Source organism: Pongo abelii, chromosome 1 (genome assembly GCF_028885655.2).
Source record: "Pongo abelii isolate AG06213 chromosome 1, NHGRI_mPonAbe1-v2.0_pri, whole genome shotgun sequence".
Taxonomy (NCBI): Eukaryota; Metazoa; Chordata; class Mammalia; order Primates; family Hominidae; genus Pongo; species Pongo abelii.
In genome coordinates, this window is record NC_071985.2 from 186,613,490 (window position 1) to 186,636,044 (window position 22,555).

A 22,555-nucleotide genomic window follows, 5' to 3' on the forward strand; every position below is an offset into this window, starting at 1 on the left:
CCCATTTTTATTAGCTAATGAGAGCTTATTTCATTTGAGTTTACAAAATCTGGAAATCATCAACAGTAGTCATTCTAAGAATAGCTTAGGAGTGGGTGATGGAGTTGGTTAAATACCTTGGCCAGTCAAATAAGCCTAGATAGAGCATAAACTTTTCCAGTCCCTAAATTGACCAGAGTTGAGTAGACATTGATTCCAGAAGTGGGACTCTGCCAGAGAATAAAGGCTTATTCTAAGGTTGTTGATCAAGCATCTTGTATGTATAAGGATACCATATTTGTCACAGGGTAACTATAGCCCCGTCCCTACTTTGTCCAGTTTAGTTAGGAAATGTACATGTGTAGAAAAGAAAAGTCAAGTACCAGATGAATGACACACATGCAAAGTGCTTAAAAATAGATGTTATTTTTCTTGGGGCTAAGAAGGTATTGTCTTCTTCAGAGTAGAATCACAAAGTTCAGAATGAGCCAGTAGTGACAAGGAGTGCTGTGCTAGAAGAAAGTGCTTGCAAATATATCTGAAGCCACACCTTTCACCAATGGTCCAGAAGTGGGGCAGTTCAGCACTTAAGACCAATGATAAATAATGTGGGGCAGTGGCTTCCAAACTTTTGCCTGGAACCTGCAGTAAAAAATGTTTTACATCCATACCCAGTAAACACATACATACCTATTTGTAATTGACATAAATGTTTCTGAAACAGTAGCTCACCCTTAATGTGTATGGTGCCTTATGACACTTTCCAGTCAGTTCTATTTAATCTTTCAAAATTATTCATGAAATAATTCATGAGTAGTCCTCTAGTATTTACCCTCTGTCCTTTACCTTTGGACTCTAAGTAATTAGAGAAAAGCAGGTATTCACCCCTTTTTTGCAAAAAGGATAGGAGAAATTGGCCTTGCCTACATTCACACAGCAAATTACATCAGGTGAAAGTAGACCACATTGAAGCACTGAAAGATAATCAGCCTCTCTCCTGGGGCAAACTGGGGATTCCATATAGGTAGCCAGTCATGCACTTTACCATTCTGAGAGGAGGATGATACTGTTCAGCATGAAAAGGCAGAGTCAGCTATCTATTTTTCATCTCGTTCTTATAAACTGACATTATAGGAAGAGTCAAAGGGGATATTGGTACATGGTGGGAGAAAACATAGATTTTCAAATCTTTGGTACGTATGTTGGTTTCTGAGTTCTCTTTAACCAGGAAGCTAGACACAAAATAATCATTTTATTCTTAGCCTGCCATTATTTTTAATGCAAGAAGCACCTGAGAAGGCAGATACAGTAAATCTCAATGTCATTGATAGGTTTTTGGAAACTGTGAACTTAAGTAAATGGCATATAATGAAACCAGTTTTATCATAGGCTAATTAATATAAACAAGACTTAAGGCCAGGTGTGGTGGCTCACACCTGTAATCCCAACACTTTGGGAGGCCAAGGTTGGTGAATCACTTGATCCGAGGAGTTCCAGATCAGCCTGGGCAACAAAGCAAGACCCTGTCTCTAGAAAAAAATAAAAATAATTAGCCGGGCATGGTGGCATACAACTTTAGTCCCAGCACCTGAGGAGTCTGCAGCAGGAGGATTGCTTGAGCCTTGGAGTTTGAAGCTGCAGTGAGATGTAATCGTGTCGCTGCACTCTAGCCTGGGCAACAGAGCAAGACCCTGTCTCCAAAAAAAAAAAAAAAAAAAAAAAAAGTTAAATACCTAGGGCACATTTCTGGCCACAAAAAAAAAAATCACTGCACTTCTAGATAAAGACCAAAACACGTCTAATATTCAACATTGAAATAAATGTGAGCGATACATACATTTACAAAAGATCAATAAAAGCAAGTAAAATAATTATTTGCCCATTTATTTCAGTGCAGGGTCGGGTCATGAGTGGCCAGAGCCTATCCTGCTTAGGGTACAAGGCAGGAACCAGCCCTGGACAGGACGCCACCCCCATCACAGGGCTTACTCATACACACACTCACACTCAGACTGGGACTAAAGTTTATACATGGTAACTAAACTAACATGCACAACCTTGTGATGTGGGAGTACCTGAAGAAAACCCATGCCAACATGAGGAGAACATGCAAACAGACAGTGGCCCCAGCCAGGAGTCAGATTTTTTCTCATCAACATAACCAAATGACATTGAACAAAATATTATTCAAGGACCTGCTATAAATAGGAAAGTTTGCTTCTGTCCTAGGGCTTCATCTATGAAACTGGAAGAGATTGCACTGAAACCCTTTCCATTTCAGCATCAATATGCCTTCAAAGATGCTGGGACTGACTTATGAAGCCAGCTTGATAACAGAGGACTTCTCCATGAGCGCAGGCCCAGAGCATTGGTGATAGGAAAGCAGAGACTTGTGTTGTTTCCTAAGGGAGCTCAGCACTCTCTGTCTGAGTGGTTTTCTAAAATTAATGTTACACATCTCTGATGGTCTGTTGAAGTCAGAGGCATCTGTCCTAAACCAAAGTAGGTAGAAAAATTAAAGTAATATTTAACTATGTTTCCATATCTAAACATAACTGTCACTTAAGATGCTTTTAGTGGCAGTTGTTTTAGAAGCAGTTCAAACTGGCTCAAACAAGAAGTGTGATTATATCACTTAATGAGAACTGTTCTTATCACAATGTAAGTTGAAGTTAATATAATCTGAAAAAAAAGCCATTAGTTTGAAAAAAAAAAAGTTAACATCAAATCTTCCCTTGAAAAAGCTTTAAATTACTAGTTGAAATCTAATTTACTTTTCTGTTTTATTCATGAAACCTCTGGTTTTATACTCATTCCCTCTTGACTGTTATAGGGAGTCTCCTACTTCCTTGAAGACATTATTCAACAAACATTTACCTAGCTGCTTTTATGGAGCTAGGCTTTGGATTCTGTCTCAATCCATTCGGGCTGCTATAACAAAATATCTTAGACTACGTAACTTAAAAACAACAGGGGCTGGGAAGTCCAAGATAAGGCACCAGCAGATTTGGTGTCTGGTGGAGGCTCATTATTTCATACATGGCACTTTCTTGCTGTGTCCTCACATGGCAGAACAGAATGGGCAAACAAGCTCCCTCTGACCTTTTTTTTTTTTTTTTTTTTTTGAGACACAATCTCACTCTGTCACCCAGGCTGGGGTGCAGTGATGCAATCACAGCTCAATGCAGCCTCGACCTCGCAGGCTCGAGTGATCCTCCCACCTCAGTCTCTGGAGTAGCTGGGACTACAGGCACGCACCACCATGTCTGGCTAATTTTTTTTCTTTCTTTTTCTCTTTTTTTTTTTTTTTTTAGAGACAGGGTCTCACTACTTCCCAGGCTAGTTGCAAACTCCTGCAATCAAGTGATCCTCCCACCTTAGCCTCACAAAGTGCTGGGATTACACATGTGAGCCACCGCCCCCAATTCCCTCAAGGATCTTATAATCAGATGGAGGAAATAGAAAAGTAAACAGTTGTAAAGCAGCCTGATAAGCAAAAAGAAATAGGTCCAAATGAGTATTGTGAGGGCATTTTTAAGTATGTATCTCACCTAGATTGGGGCCAGGTGAGATTTCCTAGCGCTCTTGAACTGAGACCTGAAGGGCAAATAGGAGTTGGCCAGCTGAATTCTACAGAAAGGGAGAATATTTTAGGTAGAACGTTGGTGCAGTTGATCCTCATAATTTATGAATTGTGTACTTGCTAAATTTATTTGTAATCTCAAAATCTATACTTGTGGCACTTTTGCAGTCATTCACCAACACATGCAAAGCAGCAAGGAATTTGAGTCACCCAACATGCATATTTACAGCTGAGTTTGAACAAGGTGACATGCTGCCTTCTTGGTTCAGCTCTCATACTGTAAACAGTGTCTTTTTCACAATATATTTAATGCCATATTTTTTAATTTTTGTGCTGTTTTTGGTGATTTCCATGTTCAGAAATGTCCCTCAGCCATAGTGCTAACGTGTTGTCTATTGTTCCAAAGTGCAAGGAGACTGTGATGTTCCCTATGGATAAAATACATGTGTTAGATAGACTTCTTTCAGGCATGGGTTATGGTTCTGCTGGCTGTGGGTTCAATGCTAATGAGTCAACAATATGCATTAAATAAAATGTCTTTAAACAGAAATACACATACAACAAGGTTATGTATTGTATTGATCAGTTTGAAAAAATTGAGCAGGCCGGGCACGGTGGCTTGTGCCTGTAATCCCAGCACTTTGGGAGGCCGAGGTGGGTGGATCACGAGGTCAGGAGTCCGAGACCAGCCTGGCCAACATGGTGAAACCCCGTCTCTACTAAAAATACAAAAATTAGCCAGGCATGGTGGCAAGCACCTGTAATCCCAGCTACCTGGGAGGCTAAAGCAGGAGAATCACTTGAACCTGGGAGGCAGAGGTTGCAGTGAGCTGAGATTGTGCCATTGCACTCCAGCCTGGACGACAAGAGCAAGACTCTGTCTCAAAAAAAAAAAAAAAAAAAAGTATGAGCAGAGGACTTACAGGAACCTAACCTGTGTTTCCCCAAGGAACAGTGGTTCAATATTGACTAATTGAATGTTTGTTGCAAGTTTTCTAGAACATACCTACCACTAATAATAAGAATTGACTGTATGTGCAAAAGTATAGATGAATGAAAACATGGTGTGTTCAGGGAATTTTAGTCACTCATTATAGCTACAGTATGGTTTGGTTAAAAAGGCCAGAGATAAGTAAGTCAGCAAGAGCCATATCAAGAAGGACCTTGAGTGCCCTTCTCCTATAGTCCTCTGTGTAGCTCTCTTTTAGCACTCAGTCCAAATACCTTATGTGATGCTTATTTGCATATACTTCTAATTGCACTAGAAAAGTGTACACTGTACTCTAAGCCTTAAGCATGATAAAGAAAACGATGGCAACAATGATGATGATGACGATGATGATATTGACGATAACTGCCATTCATTAAATGCTTTCTTTGTGCCAGCCATTATTAGGTGCACTGCACGTGTGATCTCCTTTCTTGGCTTCTACAGTCCTATGAAGTAGGAGATGTTCTCTCCATTTTACAGATAAGAACACTGAGGTTCAAAGAAGTTAAGTAGCTTGTCCACAGTCATTCAGCTGTGTAGCAATACTAAAAGTAAAATATTCAAGTCCTGGAAGCCTCTCTTCTTTCCAGCTTCCCATGCTGCGTTACATCTTGGTAGCCCCTGTTGGATTCAGTAGGTGCTCAGTAGATAAAGTTGAAAGGATATGATGCTGAGTCCCTGCTAGGACTAATAATCACTCATCATTGATGATTGTCTGTTTTAATAACTTTTTCTTTACTATTTAAAGGACACTTAACTTCAGCCCCAAAGCAAAAAAGCAGCATTTCCAACTTTATAGTATAAAATGATGTATTAAGCAAATGGTCTACAGTAGCTATTTTTAATTTTTCTAATGAAAAGTCATGTAATATGCATAAAAGTCATGACTCATCTTTTGGCTGGAATATGGATTTTTCTTAATGGGTTCTATTTAATTCAACTTTTTAGACTCTTTGAATTCCAAAGTGTGACTTTCCTAATGCCTGAATCTGATCTGACATTCTAGAATGCATCTGTTAGAGGCCAGAGCAATTCCAGAGAAAGTAACGGGAGGGTGCCTCGTCTCCATTTTAGTTACATATATAAGCTTTGCTATAGCTTTCCACAGATTTTGGCATTATTTTACTGAAGAGAGAAATGCTAGAAGACGGAATCCAGCTTTGTAATTTATGGGTAAATAGCCAAGTCCTAGGAAACAGTGGGTGATCCAGGTTTTATAAGTGAGTAAGAAGACCTAAGTGATGTTTGGTACCTGGAAAGTTAATGGTCAGCTCTCCAGAGCATGCTTTTGCAGTGAGGCAGCTGATATACTAGGCATAGAGTGTCACACTAGGCATAGAGTGTTTGCGGCACAGAGAAAAGTACAGCAGCACCTCACTCAATCCTGCTGGCATTGGCTTTCACCTGCTTCTTAACTTTGGGTGAAATGGCAGCTGCCAACCAGTCACACTGGCTTTTTGTAAGACCACTACCATTCCCGAGATACTTCTGATTAGCCATGCACTCTGCCATAGCCTCAGGAGGTTGGAACTTTCAGTACCTGGAAGAAGAGTTTTTACCCAAAGAACAGCTTCTTCCTTTACGATCTGGCCAGTTGTCAGTGGAGGAAGGAGTTTGTCCCCTCAGGTGGCTGAAAGGTAACCACATAATTGATAGGGTGTTAGGAATAACTATGGTCTTGCCCTTCAAACTGATCTTGAACCAACTGTGTACATACTTTGGGGCCCTAAGGAAAACATACCTGGGGCAGGACCCCTTCCTAGCATTTTATGATTGGGCATGTTACAGTGGTCTCGGAAAGCCCCGTGAGGGCATGGGAGAAAGGGTCAGCCAAGAAAACCCATCAAACCCTTTGCAAAGTTATGTGGCATCTTTTTCCTGTGTGTGTATTTCTTTCTCATCTTTTGTCTTTTTAAAAATTTCTTAAGTAATTTGTGAGTGGATTCTTATATAAGATTTAAACTATAAAACACATATAGAAATCCTATGAAAATTTTCCTTCAATTTCTGTCTCTGTGCTCCCATCTCACATGCGCACACACACACACACACACACACACACACACACACACACACACACACACACACACACACACTCTCTCTCTCTCTCTCTCTCTCTCTCTCTCTCTCTCTCTCTCTCTCTCTCTCTCCCTCTCTCCCTCCCTCTCTCTCTCTCTCTCTCTCTCTCTCTCTCTCTCATGCTCCCATAGGTGTCCGGTCAGTAATGTGGGCTGCATCCTTCTAGTTCTCTTTCTATTTACAAAATCATAATAGTTTTTAGTATGAATTAGCCTATGGGTTGACATGCGTGTGTGTTTGTAAATAAATAAGGTCATTCAATATATGTTCTGCAACTTGCTTTTCCACTGAATATATCCGCATTCTTAGTGATATACATTTAAATTGTTTCTAGTATTTTGCTGTTACAAATAAGGAAAAATTATTTTTTAAAAAATATATCATGTACATGAGCTATTTTGTAAGATTTCTAGAAATGAAATTGCTAAAATAAAGAATATAAACATTTCAAATTTTGATGGAAATTCCTAGATAAACTTCTTACAAGTCTTCTCTAATTTATACTCCCATAAGCAGTGCATGAAAATGCCTGTTTCTATATGTCCTTTTCAAACCTGGATGTCATTCATATCTTTTTAAAGGCATGAGTGAAAACCTCCTTAATGTAATTGCTTCTCTTAGGAAGTTTATGGTTTGCTGAGAGTATCTCTGTGGACAGAGGTTTCTCACCCATCTTGTTTTTAAATGAACGGAGTTATAATGTTGATGATTAGTCTGGTTATTCTGGAGTCCTTATGGAGAATTGCATGTTTTAGTGCTTATTAATTTCACTATTAAAGAACTGTCACTTATTTGATATTTCATCTGTACCAGGTACTATGCTAAGAGCTTTGATTATATATCTCATTTAATTCTCATAGCCTGTATTGATCATCTGTTCCTTGGTAACAAATTACCCAAAACTTAGTGGCCTAAAACAACAGTCATTTAGCATCTTATAGTTTCTATATGTCAGGAATTTGGGAGCAGCTTAGCAGACTGGTTCTGGCCAAGATGCAATTAAGATGTCGTCCAGGTCTTTATAATCTGGAGGTCTGACTGGGGCTGGAGGTTCCTCACTCACGTGGCTTTTGGTAGGAGGCCTCAGTTCCTCCCAACATGGACTTGTCATTCTGGGGCTACTCGAGTGTCCTCACAGCGTGGCAGCTCCCTTCCGCAGAGTGACTAATCCAAGGAGAGCAAAGAAGAAGGCATAGGACCTTTTGTGACCTAATTTCTAAAGTTGCCAGTTGTCACTTCCACTTTATTCTGTTCTCTAGAAGCAAGTTACTTAAGTCAGGCTACACTCTAGGGAAAGGGAAGTAGGTTTCACCTCTTGAAGGGAAGAAGACTATCAAAGAATTTGTAGACATATTTTGAAACCATCACACATCCTTATAAGATAGTTGTTAAATAGTTGTTGTTGTTATTATTATTATACCCAGTTACTGATGAAAAGAATAAGTTCACTATTTACCTAGCCTTATCTCCTACCCCCTGGCCTCTGTCTTCTACTCTGCTTAGACTAGCCTTCTCAATGTCCATCCCAGACACAGAGTGTTCATTCTCAGCCATTCATTCAACAAATGCCAGTCTTTGTACCATGCGTATTGTGGAAAGTAAGACAGACATGGTCCTTGATCACATGGAGCTTATAGTCTTGTGGAAGAGAGAAAACCTCAATCAAATAACCACCTAAACAAATCATTGTCACTTTGAGAGATGCTATGAAAAGAAAGTACTCCTGACCCTATTCATACTGTGTTCCCTATCCCCCGATGCCACCCTCACCCTTCTAACCTAGAAAGAATGTCTGCTTGGTTTTTATGTATAAAATTCTAACTTCCCTGTCAGAGTCCAATTTGAGTCCTACTTCAGCGAAGCCTGTTTCTTTCAGCTTGCACTGATATCCTTTTCTCAGAACTTTATTCAGTATCACGTTTAATGCTTAATTGTTTCTTTAATGTACTCTTGTCTTGTCTCTTAGTTATATTGAAAGCTCCTTGAGGTGAGAGACCTAAGAGTTTCCCTTAATTCTTCTATCTTCCCCACTGTTAGCACCCAGTCCCAGCAAATCATATCGTCTCTACTTCTGCTACTACCTCTACTACCACTCAAGTCTAAACCACCATTATCTCTTGCCGAGACTACACAGATCGCCTTCTTACTGGTCTCTCCATTTCTACTGACAGCCACAGTAGTCTTCCTACAAGGTGTCTCCATTCATGTAATTATCCTGCTTACACACCCCTGCCTATCACACCTCAAGTAAAACCCATGTGCTTGTTCTGGTTTACAGAGTCCTGCCTGTTCTGGCACTTTACTGTACAACTGGCCTCACCACCTACTTTGTCTCTTTGTCTCTCTCACATACACACACACATTTTGAGATCCTGCCACCTAAACTTCTATTCTCTGAATATGCCAAGCTCTTTCCTGTACTGGGGCTTTTGGTCTAGCAGTTCCCTCTTCCCTGAAATAGGCTTCATCCAATCTTCATATGATTAATTCTTTCTTATTATTTAGATCTCAGTTTTAATTTTATCTCCTTACAGAGGCCTCCTCAGACCGATCAGTCTAAAAGTTGCTACCCAGTCACTCCTATCAAGTTACCTTATTTTAATTTTTTTCTAGTGCTTCCCACTATCTGATATTTTTCTATATAAAAGTATCTGTCTCCTTGCACTAAAATGTAAACACCACAGGATCCCTGACATCTTTGTTGTTCACCACTGGTGAATAATAGGGTCCAGTAGTATTTGTTTTATTAGTGAGTGACTGAAAATTCGTCTTAAGCCTCTGAACTTTTGCCTCCTAAAAAAGAGGGAAAAGAGAACTTGAGTTCCCGAGTTCACAGGCTCCTTACCAGACTCCCTGTCTCAGACCAAGCTACTACTACTTACTCAGGGAGCTTTGTTTAAATTAAATTCTTTGCATAGCTGGACATGGTGGCTCATGCCTGTAATCCTAGCACTTTGGGAGACCAAGGCAGGCAGATCACTTGAGGCCAGGAGTTCGAGACCAGCCTGGCCAACATGGCGAAACCCCTGTCTCTACTAAAAATGCAAAAATTTGCCAGGTGTAGGGGCATGCACCTGTAATCCCGGCTACTCAGGAGGCTGAGGCACAAGAATCACTTGAACCCAGGAGGCAGAGGCTGCAGTGAGCCGAGATCACTCCACTGTACTCCAGCCTGGGCGACAGAGCAAGACTGTCTCAAAAAAAAAAAAAAGAAAAGAAAAGAAAAAATTATTAGCATAGTACTTATTACAATCTGGTTTCTTTTCTTTGTTTTTCTGTCACCTTTTACTAGGATGTATGGTCCATAAGAGCAGAGCTTCATGGTCTTGGTTGCCTCTCTGCTGTCTCCACAATGACTGCAGCAGTGTCTGGCACAGAGATGCCAAATATTTGCTAAAGGAATGAGTAGGGAATCAGGTTCTGTTTTGTCTCACATCCCCCAGTGCCTACCACTGTGCTTGGCCGATAACAAGTGCCCAGAAACTTGTGGGTACCCTATGAGGCCACTCTGAATATAATTGCTATTGGTAGATCTGTGTTCTCATCCTTGAATTAAAAATAGGAAAGCAGTTTAGAACTAAAAATCTTTCAAGTGTTTTGAGCCAAACTGCAAAGCTTTTAGAATATTGTCTTTGCGGCCTGAAACTGACTATTACACGGGTTCCCCCAGTTCCCATTCAAGAGTGAAGTCTAGATATTTAGAATTCTATGCCTAAATAGCAGAAGGGAAGCCCCATTTTATATTGATTAAATTCCTATTTTAATACATACATTACATCAGTCAGTGAGTCAGTGAGTATTTATTGAGCCCCTTCAGGATACAAAGTAGTGCTCTGGTTGAGCTATTGAGTTTGAAATATTAGTCACATTATTAAACCAAAACCAAATCCCCAAGTAGTTGAAAGTGCTGTTCAAATTGTCAGAGTGCAGTTCCTGTAGACTGTATTTTGTGAGATGGGCTTTTACTTTATAATATATGTTCCCACTTGGGCAAGAACAAAAGTTTGGTAAATTACTGAGGTGTTACATTTTACCAAAATGAAATTTTGAAATGATCCTTCATCATTAGCTTTCTTCCTGTCCAATTGTTGAAGGAGTGTGTGACAATTACAGCATCTTTTGAGTAATTTAAGATTTTGGGATCTTGTGCTGCCAGGACAGGGTAAAGAATAACACTTGCCTTTACTGTTTGGCACTAGTGTTCAAATTGGGCAGGGAAAGAAGGGGTATTATTGTTGCCTCCCAGATCCCAATTCTATCCAAAGTACTATCTCCTTTACTTCTGTGAGCTGACAGGGTTGCAGAAACACATAAAATCCTAGACTATCTTGACATCACCAACCATAGAGTTTGTGAAGGTAACGCGTCCTCTACAAATTCTCATTTGTTTTCATTGTTTGTTATTCTTTTTTGTTCAGATTTCTCTGTTGACTTCTGCAGTGAACCACCTCAAAGCCAATGTTAAGTCAGCTGCAGACTTGATTAGCCTGCCTACCACTGTAGAGGGACTTCAGAAGGTAGGTGCCATGTGTGGGTACAGAGACTTCAGAAGGTAGGTGCCATGTGTGGGTACTGTTTGCCATAATTCTATCTTACTATAATTTTTCATTGAAAGCCTAGCATTTGAAATCAGCTGCTCCAAGAGGGCAGTAATGGAGTGTATCATTGTGTCCTAAAGAATTCAGAACAATTTTGTTTTGGTCTGGTTAGTTAGGCTTTTAATTTGCAACAGGTTACATCAGCTGTGATTTATATGGGTTCATACCTTTTTATTTGGCTCTCTGAGTCCCAGAATTGCTCTGCTGGCACTCTTGTGTTAGCATATATGGGTTTGCTTTTCAGTTCACCACTCACAATGTCTTCATTAAAGCAGACCAATTGTACATGATAGTTGCCCTAAATCTCTGTTATTTTCCATAATTAAGAAAGTTAAAAAAAAAAAAAAAAGATGACCCGGGGAAGTGCAAAAATTAAAAATTCAGGAAACAAGTGTTGGCAAGGATATGTGGAACAAAGGAAATTTTCAAACACTCCTGCTCCTGCTGGGAGTATAAATTGGTAAAAATAACTTTGGAGGCTGGGCATGGTAGCTCATGACTATAATCCCAACGTTTTGGGAGGCTTAGCCAGGAGGATCACTTGAACCCAGGAATTACAGACCAGCCTGGGCAACATAGGGAGACCTCGTCTTTACAAAAAATTTTAAAGTTAGCTGGGCATGGTGGCACACACCTGTAGTCCCAGCTACATGGGAGGCTAAAGTTGGAAGATCACTTGAGCCTGGGAGGTTGAGGCTAGAGTGAGCTGTGACCAACCAGATGAATAGTACTCAGGGATCCTTACAGGTGGATGGGGTAAGAAGGGAGAAGAAGGTGCCTAATTCAGACATAAAGAACATCATCCCCTGACACAGGAAATGGAAGAAGGGATTCCCCAAACAGTGGATATCAAATCTAGGATCTTTGAATTATAAAAATATGTGCTAAGTTTGATCAGATTATGTGCCAGGGTCTATGAGCATATGAATTATTTCCACAAAGGAGCAAGAAATTTCTAAGCCATAAGCGAAGACAAAATTTGCTATTTTATAGCCACACCATCTGTGTGTGCTCTGTCTCTATAATTTGCTACTTGTCCAATGTGGCCATCTACTTACAACTTTGGGGGGGGAAAAAAGGGTAGGGACAACTCTGATGAGGCCAGATTCTTGCCATTGTTCCTAGGGCCAAGTCAGGAAATGATAGGCTTCTGTAGCCATTAGTACAGAAGCAGCTCTCACAGTCTAGCATTAGAAAAGGAAACTGGTTTATTCCTTTTTTTATTTTTTTAATTATACTTTAAGTTCTAGGGTACATGTACACAATGTGCAAGTTTGTTACATGTGTATACATGTGCCATGTTGGTGTGCTGCACCCATTAACTCGTCATTTACATTAGGTATATCTCCTAATGCTTTCCCTCCCCCATCCCCCCACCCCACAACAGGCCCCGGGGTGTGATGTTCCCCTTCCTGTGTCCAAGTGTTCTCATTGTTCAATTCCCACCTACGAGTGAGAACGTGCGTTGTTTGGTTTTTTCTCCTTGCAGTAGTTTGCTGAGAATGATGGTTTCCAGCTTCATCCATGTCGCTACAAAGGACATGAACTCATCCTTTTTTATGGCTGCATAGTATTCCATGGTGTATATGTGCCACGTTTTCTTAATCCAGTCTATCATTGATGGACATTTGGGTTGGTTCCAAGTCTTTGCTATTGTGAATAGTACCACAATAAACATACGTGTGCATGTGTCTTTATAGCAACATGATTTATAATCCTTTGGGTATATACCCAGTAATGGGATGGCTGGGTCAAATGGTATTTCTAGTTCTAGATCCTTGAGGAATTGCCACACTGTCTTCCACAATGGTTGAACTAGTTTACAGTCCCACCAACAGTGTAAAAGTGTTCCTATTTCTCCACATCCTCTCCAGCACCTGTTGTTTCCTGACTTTTAATGATCACCATTCTAACTAGAGTGAGATGGTATCTCATTGTGGTTTTGATTTACATTTCTCCGATGGCCAGTGATGATGAGCATTTTTTCATGTGTCTGTTGGCTGCATAAATGTCTTCTTTCGAGAAGTATCTGTTCATATCCTTCGCCCACTTTTTGATGGGGCTATTTGTTTTTTTCTTGTAAATTTGTTTGGGTTCTTTGTAGATTCTGGATATTAGCCCTTTGTCAGATGAGTAGATTGTAAAAATTTTCTCCCATTCTGTAGGTTGCCTGTTCACTCTGATGGTAGTTTCTTTTGCTGTGCAGAAGCTCTTTAGTTTAATTAGATCCCATTTGTCAATTTTGGCTTTTGTTGCCATTGCTTTTGGTGTTTTAGACATGAAGTCCTTGCCCATGCCTATGTCCTGAATGATATTGCCTAGGTTTTCTTCTAGGGTTTTTATGGTTTTAGGTCTAACGTTTAAGTCTTTAATCCATCTTGAATTAATTTTTGTATAAGGTGTAAGGAAGGGATCCAGTTTCAGCTTTCTACATATGGCTAGCCAGTTTTCCCAGCACCATTTATTAAATAGGGAATCCTTTCCCCATTTTTTGTTTTTGTCAGGTTTGTCAGAGATCAGATGGTTGTAGATGTGTGGCATTATTTCTGAGGGCTCTGTTCTGTTCCATTGGTCTATATCTCTGTTTTGGTACCAGAAAAGGAAACTGGTTTATTCTTGAATTTATTCATTCAATAAACATTTGTGGAACTTCCTCCAGTATGTACCAGGCACTTTGCAGTTGATGGGAATACTAGTTTCAGAGTTTTGCTCCAGAGTTCACAGGGCTCTGTCAGCTGCTTCCTTAGGGGAAAAAGAAAAAAGAAAAAAAATCCTTAAACAAGAGCTTACTATCTTCTGGCATCCTAATGGGCTCATACATCCAGCCAGTGAGGATTGGATTCACAAACAGTAGGTGTCTTTGAATGCCTGTAGCTTTTGTAACAGGCATTCAGAGCTTACATAGATAGCAACAGAGCTTACATAGATAGCAAACCGGCTTAGATACTTTTACCCAGTGTGTTGTCTCTTTGCAAATCTGTGTGTTTATAATGCCATGCACTGTGTTTCTTTCAAGTGGCTCAGTTTTGAAATGGTAGGTCATCCCAAATACCTAACTTTAACAATAAAGTAATTATTGTAAAGTAATCTCATGTAATTTTTTTTAACGTCATCTCATGTTCTCTTGGATTCTTGGCTATCAGTGTAATAAAAATGACCTTGGTTAAAAATACTAATTTGGCACTATGAAACTGTCAGCATGTCTTGAAAAGGCTAAAACTCACTGAATAGTAACACCCTTTTAGATGTTCCCTCCAAGTTCCCTGTCCACTTGGGCTTTTTAGGGCTAATGAAAGCAAAGTAAGCCACTACTCATATCTCTATTCAGTGGTTGCTGACAGGATTCTACTTTTCTTTCATCTCTGCAGTATTGAGTTTCCCAAAGCCAGATATGGTTCCCTCCCACTTTTGCTCAAAGTGTCCTTTGCTCCTAACAAGTGGCAGTCTACTGTGTTAGCTTGGCCATCTGCCTGCCCACAGCAGGGATTGACAGAGGCAGTTTGTGAGAGAACCTTATTCCTGGGTTCCAGATTTATAAACTAATATTTTTTCTTTAGGGAAGATTTGGTTTTCCTCTAGGAAAAATCATTTAAATTAAGAAAATTACTTGTTTGATTGATTGATGGAGAGAGAGAGAGAGAGAGAGAGAGAGAGAGAGAGAGAGAGAGAGAGATCCTGTTAATTATCTCAGTATACACTACATGGAATCATAGTTTGAAGATATTTGAAATAATTAGAAACACCGATTTTCATTAGGGCAGTGTTTCATTAGGGCAATGTAAATTAAAATCACAATATACACCTCCATTAGAATGGCTAAAGTTGAAAAGAATGACTGTACCAATATTGGTGAGGATATGGAGTAACAGGAACTCTCATTCCCTGCTGGTGGGAATGTAAAATGGCATAACCATTTTAGAACATTGTTGGGCAGTTTTTTAACAAGTGAAGCATAGATCTGCCATATGATCAGCCGTTCACCTGCTGGGTATTATGGCGATTAGAAAGCATATGATAAAGGGGAATGACTATAAGTCCACATAAAGACCTGAACATGAATGTTTATAGCAGCTTCATTTGTAATAGTCAAATATTGAACACAGCCTAAATGTCCATGAGCAGGGCAAGAGAGAAACTGTGATAGAGCCACACAATGGAATGCTGCTCGGCAGCCTGCCAAGTAGCCTCAACATGGATGAATCCCAATTCTGCTGAGTAGAAGAAGCCACACTTTAAAAAGCACTACTTGCTCACTGGTTCTACTTATATAAAATCTAGAAAATGAAGACTGATTTATTGTGACAGAAAGTGGATCAGTGGTTGCCTGGGAACGATCGGCGAGGGAGTGATTACAGAGGGTCATGACGAAACTTTTAGAGGTGATGAGTGTTTATTATCTTGATTGTGATACTGGTTTCACAATTGTTTATGTGTCAAAACATTCAAATTATACATTTTGAATATGTACAGTTTATTGCATGTCCGTTGTCTCTTAAAGCGTTTTTACACCTTCCTATATGTTTCCGTTCAGAGTGTAGCTTCCATTGGCAATACTTTAAACAGCGTCCATCTTGCTGTGGAAGCACTACAGAAAACTGTGGATGAACACAAGAAAACGCTGGAATTACTGCAGAGTGATATGGTAAGGAGACCCAGCAAGTCAGCATGCTCCTGCTCACCCTTTTTTGTGTAAGAGTCACAATGCCAACTTTCCACTAATCTGAAAAGGCCCTGCTATGCATCTGTTCAAAAGATCTAATAAGCAGTATACATTGATTGTTCTACAATTTATTAATAAAGCAATTATGGTAGATAGAATTAAAAACCAAATCTTTTGCAAACATAGTACTGGAGGAGGTAAGGTAATAAGACACAGTTCCTGAGGATGGAATGGGTAGGACAGAAAATGGAAAAGAAGGAAAGGGAAGTGGAAAAGTGTCTCATTGTTTATTACTGCATAACAAAGCACCCCCAGAAGTTTGTGGCTTAAAACAAGTAATTATTTCTCACTATTCTGTGCATCAGGAATTTGAGCAAGGCTCTTAGACTCCCAAATGCTGAAACATGTGCTCATGGATGAAAGGCAGGCTGTGTAGCATGTTCCAGCTCCAGCCAGGCTGTCAGTTAAAAGCAGCCTACAACACATGGAACAGCACCACCTCCATCCCTCAACCCCCAGCTGAGCCCAGTCAACCCACAGAATCATGAGAAATACTTAATTGTTGTTGTTTTAAGCCACAAAGCTTTGGGATAATTTGTTAGGCAGCAACAGATAACTGACAGAAGCAAACCCCTCCAGTGCCTAGGAATTGTTTTCAAATATCTCTGGATCACTTAGTGCTGCTGCAGATGTAAGCTGTCTGCAGTCATTTGGAGACCTTAATCAATCACTTAATGGGTGACAGCCCCATGAAGGATTTATGAAGAGTAAAAAAGGATGGTGCAGCCCTTGCCATCTTGCTGGGGAGATGAGTTATGTGTAACTCATCTGAAATCAGGACTATTCAAGGCACACAAAAGTTCCCTAGTCTCTCTGCCAATTTCTGGATCTGCCCCCGACCCCCACCTGCTCTTTGCAGGCTTCAGAATTCCAAGTTTAAATTGGGAAGTTTGTACCAAGGAGACCTGGGCTATATTAGAGAGCTCTAGAAGAGAGTTTTTTTCCATTTTCTTCAGGACTGGCACACCTCACTGTTACTTAGTGGGGCTAACCCAGAGGAAAAAACATTGATCTGGGTGTCCAGACCCCTGGTTCTGGTTCTAACTGCCACTGAGTAACTGTGTGACCCATAGTAACAAAGACCCCTCTAATTCAGCAATTCTTTTATTATTTTAATATCTTGATTATGCTCTCAAGTAATTCACTATTTTCTAAAATAATTTTTCCTAACTAAAAAAATTCCTGCTTTCTAGAACCATGGATTCCCCCCTCCTTCTCTCCTCCTTTTCTCTTTATTGTTGCCTTTTGGTTTTCTTATAAAAACAGGGTTGATTTCAGATTTCAAGGAAAACAACTTATTTTCACCAGTTACATTCTGTTATAATTAAATCTGCTTCTTTTAAATTTCCATAGCTGCCAATAGTAATCCTCCTACTGTCATTCTTTATGCTGGATAAGTCATAGTTATGGGTTCTGGAGGGTTAAGCCATGCAAAGTTTTCCTCACTAAAGGAAAAGTGTATATAAACATGTTATACTTCAGTCTCTGGAAAGAAATTTGAGCAGTGGGAAGGGAATGGGAAAGGAAATATAACCCTCAAACATACGTCTTACTTAGCATAATGCTATAAGGAAAAAACTAATAATGCACATGATTGGTGGTTATGCTAAATGCCCAAAGCCAGTGGTTACATGACTGGCTGCCTTTTTAATGTCAAAGCTCTTGAGTCCAGTGGAAACAATGACACTGTCCCAGGTTGAGACTGAGTTGGTCCCTGGAAAATTACAGTGATGCTGTAGTTTCTCTGGGAGTACAGGCAATGGGGCAAAGGAGAAATGGTTTCTAGAGGGTTCATTCCTTTAAGAGATTGAGAAATAGACTAGGAGGATCTCAGTTCCCTGATATAATCTTGGTGCTGCTGGCCTAGCGCATGCTCAAGCTGGGTTCTCTCAGAACCTAGCATGGGACTGGTTAGCCTGTACATTCCCTGGCAATACTTACTGATTAATCTGTGGATGCATTCTGGGGGAGGCTAGAATGTTCTAGGACAATCTCAGATAGTTAAGTAGACCTAATAATTCCTTGTTGCCTATACTAAACTTCTTTCCTCTTGACAGAATCAGCACTTCTTGAAGGAGACTCCTGGAAGCAACCAGATCATTCCATCACCTTCAGCCACATCAGAACTTGACAATAAAACCCACAGTGAGAATTTGAAACAGGTGCTTTTGATCTCTGGCTTAACTCCCTGTGACCACAGTGCACTGCAGAGGCAGCCAAATAGTTTGGGCTTAGTGTTTGGTGTCTCAGCAGGTGCCTCCTGTATTTATTTGCCTGCCTGGGAGCTGAGCAGAGAGAAATGTGTGTTGGTATCTTGGGTATCCATATTGCTGTCCTTTCCCTTCTTTGGTGCTTTGCAGTTTTTCCCTGCATGTCAGTCAGTGGAGTAAATTCCTTTTCTTATCTTGAAAGACATAGAATGAGCAGATTATCCTGAAACTCTTTATGAAAAAATAGCTATCTGGGCAGGTTAAAGATGAATGGATAGCAAAGTAATCCAGAGTGATGGCTATTTTGAGCCACAGTAAATTCTAAGAATGTTAGAAAGCATATCCTTGAAAAATCAGGATTTTCTAAAGTCTAAAGACGAAAAGGCAAGAGGGGGAAAAAAGACTATTGAGTTCAGAATCACATTAAAGAGAATAGAGGAAGTCTTCACTAAGAAGAATTCCTGTCCTGAGTTTAATGCCCTTTAAAACCTATAGTTATCATTCTTTTTAAAGTAGCAATCAGTATTGGAGGATGTCAATAAAAATAATTGAATCTTATACTAAACAATGCACTACTTGTTATGGTTTTGTTACATTAGCCAGTTCAGTAACTGGTATTGTTCCTGAGGTAGGTTTGTTCTGACAAATTAGGTTAATGGACCTTTCAGTTAATAACCCAGCAAGGCTTTCCGCCAGCAGGTGAGGTAAACATTGGGGAAATTAATTCCCAAGCTCTCAGCTTTCTAGGACCAAAGAGTGAATCATGTAGGTAGGCCTCTTCCCTCTTTCCCCCTCCTGTCTAGCTGAGGCCAAACAATTCCAAAAGGAGCAATTTAGAGTGTGAGGGACAAAGCAAAGACAGACGATTGATGGTCAAAACCAGGAAAAGGAGTTTACTTCAGTACTTGACATAGTAATGGTTGTTCGGTGCTGCTGGCCTGCTTGTCTAATTTATGTCTTTAGTAGATTCCATAACTTTATTTATTTCCACTCTAGGATATCCTGTACCTTCACAACTCTTTAGAGGAGGTAAACAGTGCCCTAGTGGGGTACCAGAGACAGAATGATCTTAAACTCGAGGGAATGAACGAGACAGTCAGTAATCTTACCCAGAGAGTCAACCTGATAGAAAGCGATGTGGTTGCTATGAGCAAGGTAGAAAAGAAAGCAAACCTGTCCTTCAATATGGTAAGCCTTTTCTGATCTTTTGTGACATGCAATGTGTTTTGTCTGTGCATGGATGACATTCTACCACCTTTTGAGAACAGCCTTCTGGCATATTTGAGAGGCTACACATTTGTGCTGTGCTTAATCCGTGTCTCATTTAATCCTCACACTAGCTGTGTGATGTGAATGGCCAGGCAGTGTTTGTCCTGATTTGGAGAGGGAGATGTGGAGAGGTCGAGTCGCTTACCAAGGCCTCACCACAAGTTGTTGGCAGAGATGACAAGGCTACTGTCATGTTACCGGTGCGCCATCTGGTAGGGAAGTGCTGGCATGTGTTTCCAAGGGCCTTCTGGGTCTTTTCTTTTTTAAGTTATTAGGAGTGGGAGCCATGAAAATGATAGTAACCAAAAATCTTTTATCATTTCTTTAAGCCTGAACTTGGCTTTCATATTTATCCTGCTGTCTATATATTAAAGGGAACCTTTTGCATATGTCAGGAAACAGATCAGGTCAGATCAGCTCCCCAGCTTAAGAGGTCGTTGAGTTCACCTCCTCATTTTACATGTAAGGAAACTGACCTACTAAGTCACTGATGCTGGCAGACTGTGCACGGTTTACTGGTTTTCATATTGTTGTGAATAAAATGTGCAGTTTCACATAAACTTGGTGCAGGGATCCACATGGATTCTTTTTTTTAATAACTGCAGCCCCCACCCTTAAAGATTTCATATAGCAAAGACACAGGCATATATTTAAAAATAGAAACCAAATACAGGAAATTGTGCCATAAATTCAAGTAACCACCAAAGCTGGAAGCAAGCCCACAAATAAAGTCAAACTCTGGTTCATGGAAAGCAGCATTTGAACTGGCTCTGCCACGGTGGAGCCTTGGGAAGTTGCCTGGACTTGGCTTTGAAGGGTGGAGTGGGAAGACCTGTTCCCCCTCCTGCTTTACAGGGGTGTATAATTTACTACAAAGCTGTGAAGACTAAAGGAGCTTTATTTTACAAAGCCCTTTTGAACTCAGCTAAACTAGGTTGGCTAAGAATTTTGGATGATGAGTATTATGCCTTGAAAGTTTTCAAGGCTTATTGTGAAAACTTACCACTCCTAAACTCTCTTTACTGTCTCTGCCCTCTCCCCCTACTTTATATTTCTCCAGCAGAGAAAATAGGTAATAGTATCCATCTGTCCTGCTGTTTCTTAGGGCAGCATCACACTCAGCATGGTATTTTGAGTAAAAGTTCTACCACCTTTTATCCTTCAAAGCCTTAAAGTTTGTGACTGAAACAGCTAGAAGCACTAGTTTCAACTTTGTCTCTCTGGCCTTTCTCCCTCTCTCCTCCCATCTCCCACTCCTCTGCAATTTCTGTTGAGAGTGTTCTGAGATCCTTTAAATAAGTTTGACCAATTTGTTTAAAAGTGCTAGATGTTCAAGTTTTAATGTTTGCCTTTAATCTTCCCTTTGTTTGTTTGTTTTTGTTTTGCCCTTTAAGATGGGTGATAGATCTGCCACTCTGAAAAGAGAGTCTTTGGATCAAGTCACCAACAGAACAGATACAGTAAAAATCCAAAGCATAAAGGTAAATAATGGGAGGCTTACCCTGAAGTAAAAGTAAATGCAGCAGCATCTCTGTGCTTTTGATCTACTGCTACTTTTTCAAAGGGCGTACTTTTGTTCTCATGTGCTGAAACTTCAAAACAAAGCAATTAGTAAATTAGTATATTAGTGAATAAATGAATACTTTTTTAGGCACCTACCCTGTGCCAAACACTTTAATAGGAGCTGGGGGGACCATAGTGAGCAAGGCAGACGTGTGACCCCTATTCTGGTGGAGCTCAAAGTCCTGTCAGTCAGAAAATCATTAACACATAATTGAACAGGTCATGAATCATGAGTATGATAAGTATTATAAAGGACAAATACAGGATATGATAAGATCAAGAAGGCTTCCCTAAGGAAATGACTTTTACACTAAGACAGTAAGTTATCTGTACTAATGATGGGGGACAGAGGCATAGATAATCAAAAATGGTGTCTAATCTAAAATTTATTTCCTATTTTTATATTGCAATCTCAATGTATTCATAGTCCATTTAAACCTCAGCCAGTTCCCTTCACCTTGTACATTCCCCTTTTTTGTTCTTCCCAGACATACTGTCAAGACAAGCAATCTATGATATGCTTTGATATTCCAGGAAAGAAAGTGTGATTACAGTATTCTCTGATTAGAGTGCTAAACTCTGGGCTAAGATAAAGGAAAAGCCAGGAAGATTATGACCAAGTGACTAAATTACCATCTCAAATGCATATTATGTTTGAGAAGTTGGGAAGATCTGAGGTTCAGAGAAAATGAACTTGAACTGGAACCACACAGTAAAGGCAGCTTTTGATGTAGTGCTTTCCATCTTTATTTTTACTTCCTTAATAGTTTTATATTATCTAGATAAAGTCACAATATATTAAGGTTTTAATGCATCATAAGCTAAGCTTTTGTTGAGTTTTCTAACTGCTTCTGCAGATTTTTTTTAAACCTCACCTAGAGAAGACAGAAAAACTTAAGAGCCAGATGTAAATTTTGAGCACAAAAAAACTAATAGGTGATTTCTATTAGAAAATAGTAGCCATTTCAGCCACAGTTCACATTTTAACAATAAATGTCAGAACACACTAGTACACACATGTACATAAATTTCATCTTGGCTTTACTTTCAGGCCTTTTTTGTTTTTAACTGTCATCCCAGGGTATCAGTTCCTTTGTCCTACCTCATCCAAACATCCTAACCAATTTCTCCTTACCATTAGTTCTTCAAACATTTAGTACCTAGTTTTCACTACATGTGTTCATATTTTAGCTCCCTAAATAAACTGAGTGAACTACTGTACAGTAACTATTAGAGTAGAAATAAGATAGGGGCAAGATAAGTAAATACATAATAATTACTTATACAAGAAAAGTAAATCATAATAGTTAATAAAATAAATGTGTAATGAGTTGGTGTTCTAATTAAACATAGGATCAGGACCTTTCACACTCGTCTAAGCAGTTAGAAACGAGCCTCATAGAAACCAGATGTCTCTCTTTTTATAATTAAATGTATTTGTATATGCCACTCTTGATACTCCTGGGAATGAGGCAGAGTATGGGGGAAAAAACTTTTTTAAAAGATATGAGCAAGCAAGACTTTGAATTAGAAATATTACAGCTCCTTCTTTATGTCCTAACA

General features: G+C 39.7%; 1 protein-coding gene across 2 annotated transcripts in view; it reads left to right on the forward strand.

The window, feature by feature from the left end:
• The window catches only part of EFCAB14 (EF-hand calcium binding domain 14), a 44,135-nt gene that overhangs the window by 11,592 nt on the left and 9,988 nt on the right, over window positions 1-22,555 (forward strand). The window contains exons 4-8 of one of the 2 annotated variants that reach the window (XM_002810872.6): window positions 11,051-11,149; window positions 15,762-15,872; window positions 18,008-18,112; window positions 19,157-19,348; window positions 20,824-20,910. In XM_002810872.6, coding sequence (XP_002810918.1) covers window positions 11,051-11,149; window positions 15,762-15,872; window positions 18,008-18,112; window positions 19,157-19,348; window positions 20,824-20,910 — 594 coding nt within the window. The remainder of the gene's footprint in view (window positions 1-11,050; window positions 11,150-15,761; window positions 15,873-18,007; window positions 18,113-19,156; window positions 19,349-20,823; window positions 20,911-22,555) is intronic. The other variant, XM_009250766.4, reaches the window with a different exon arrangement.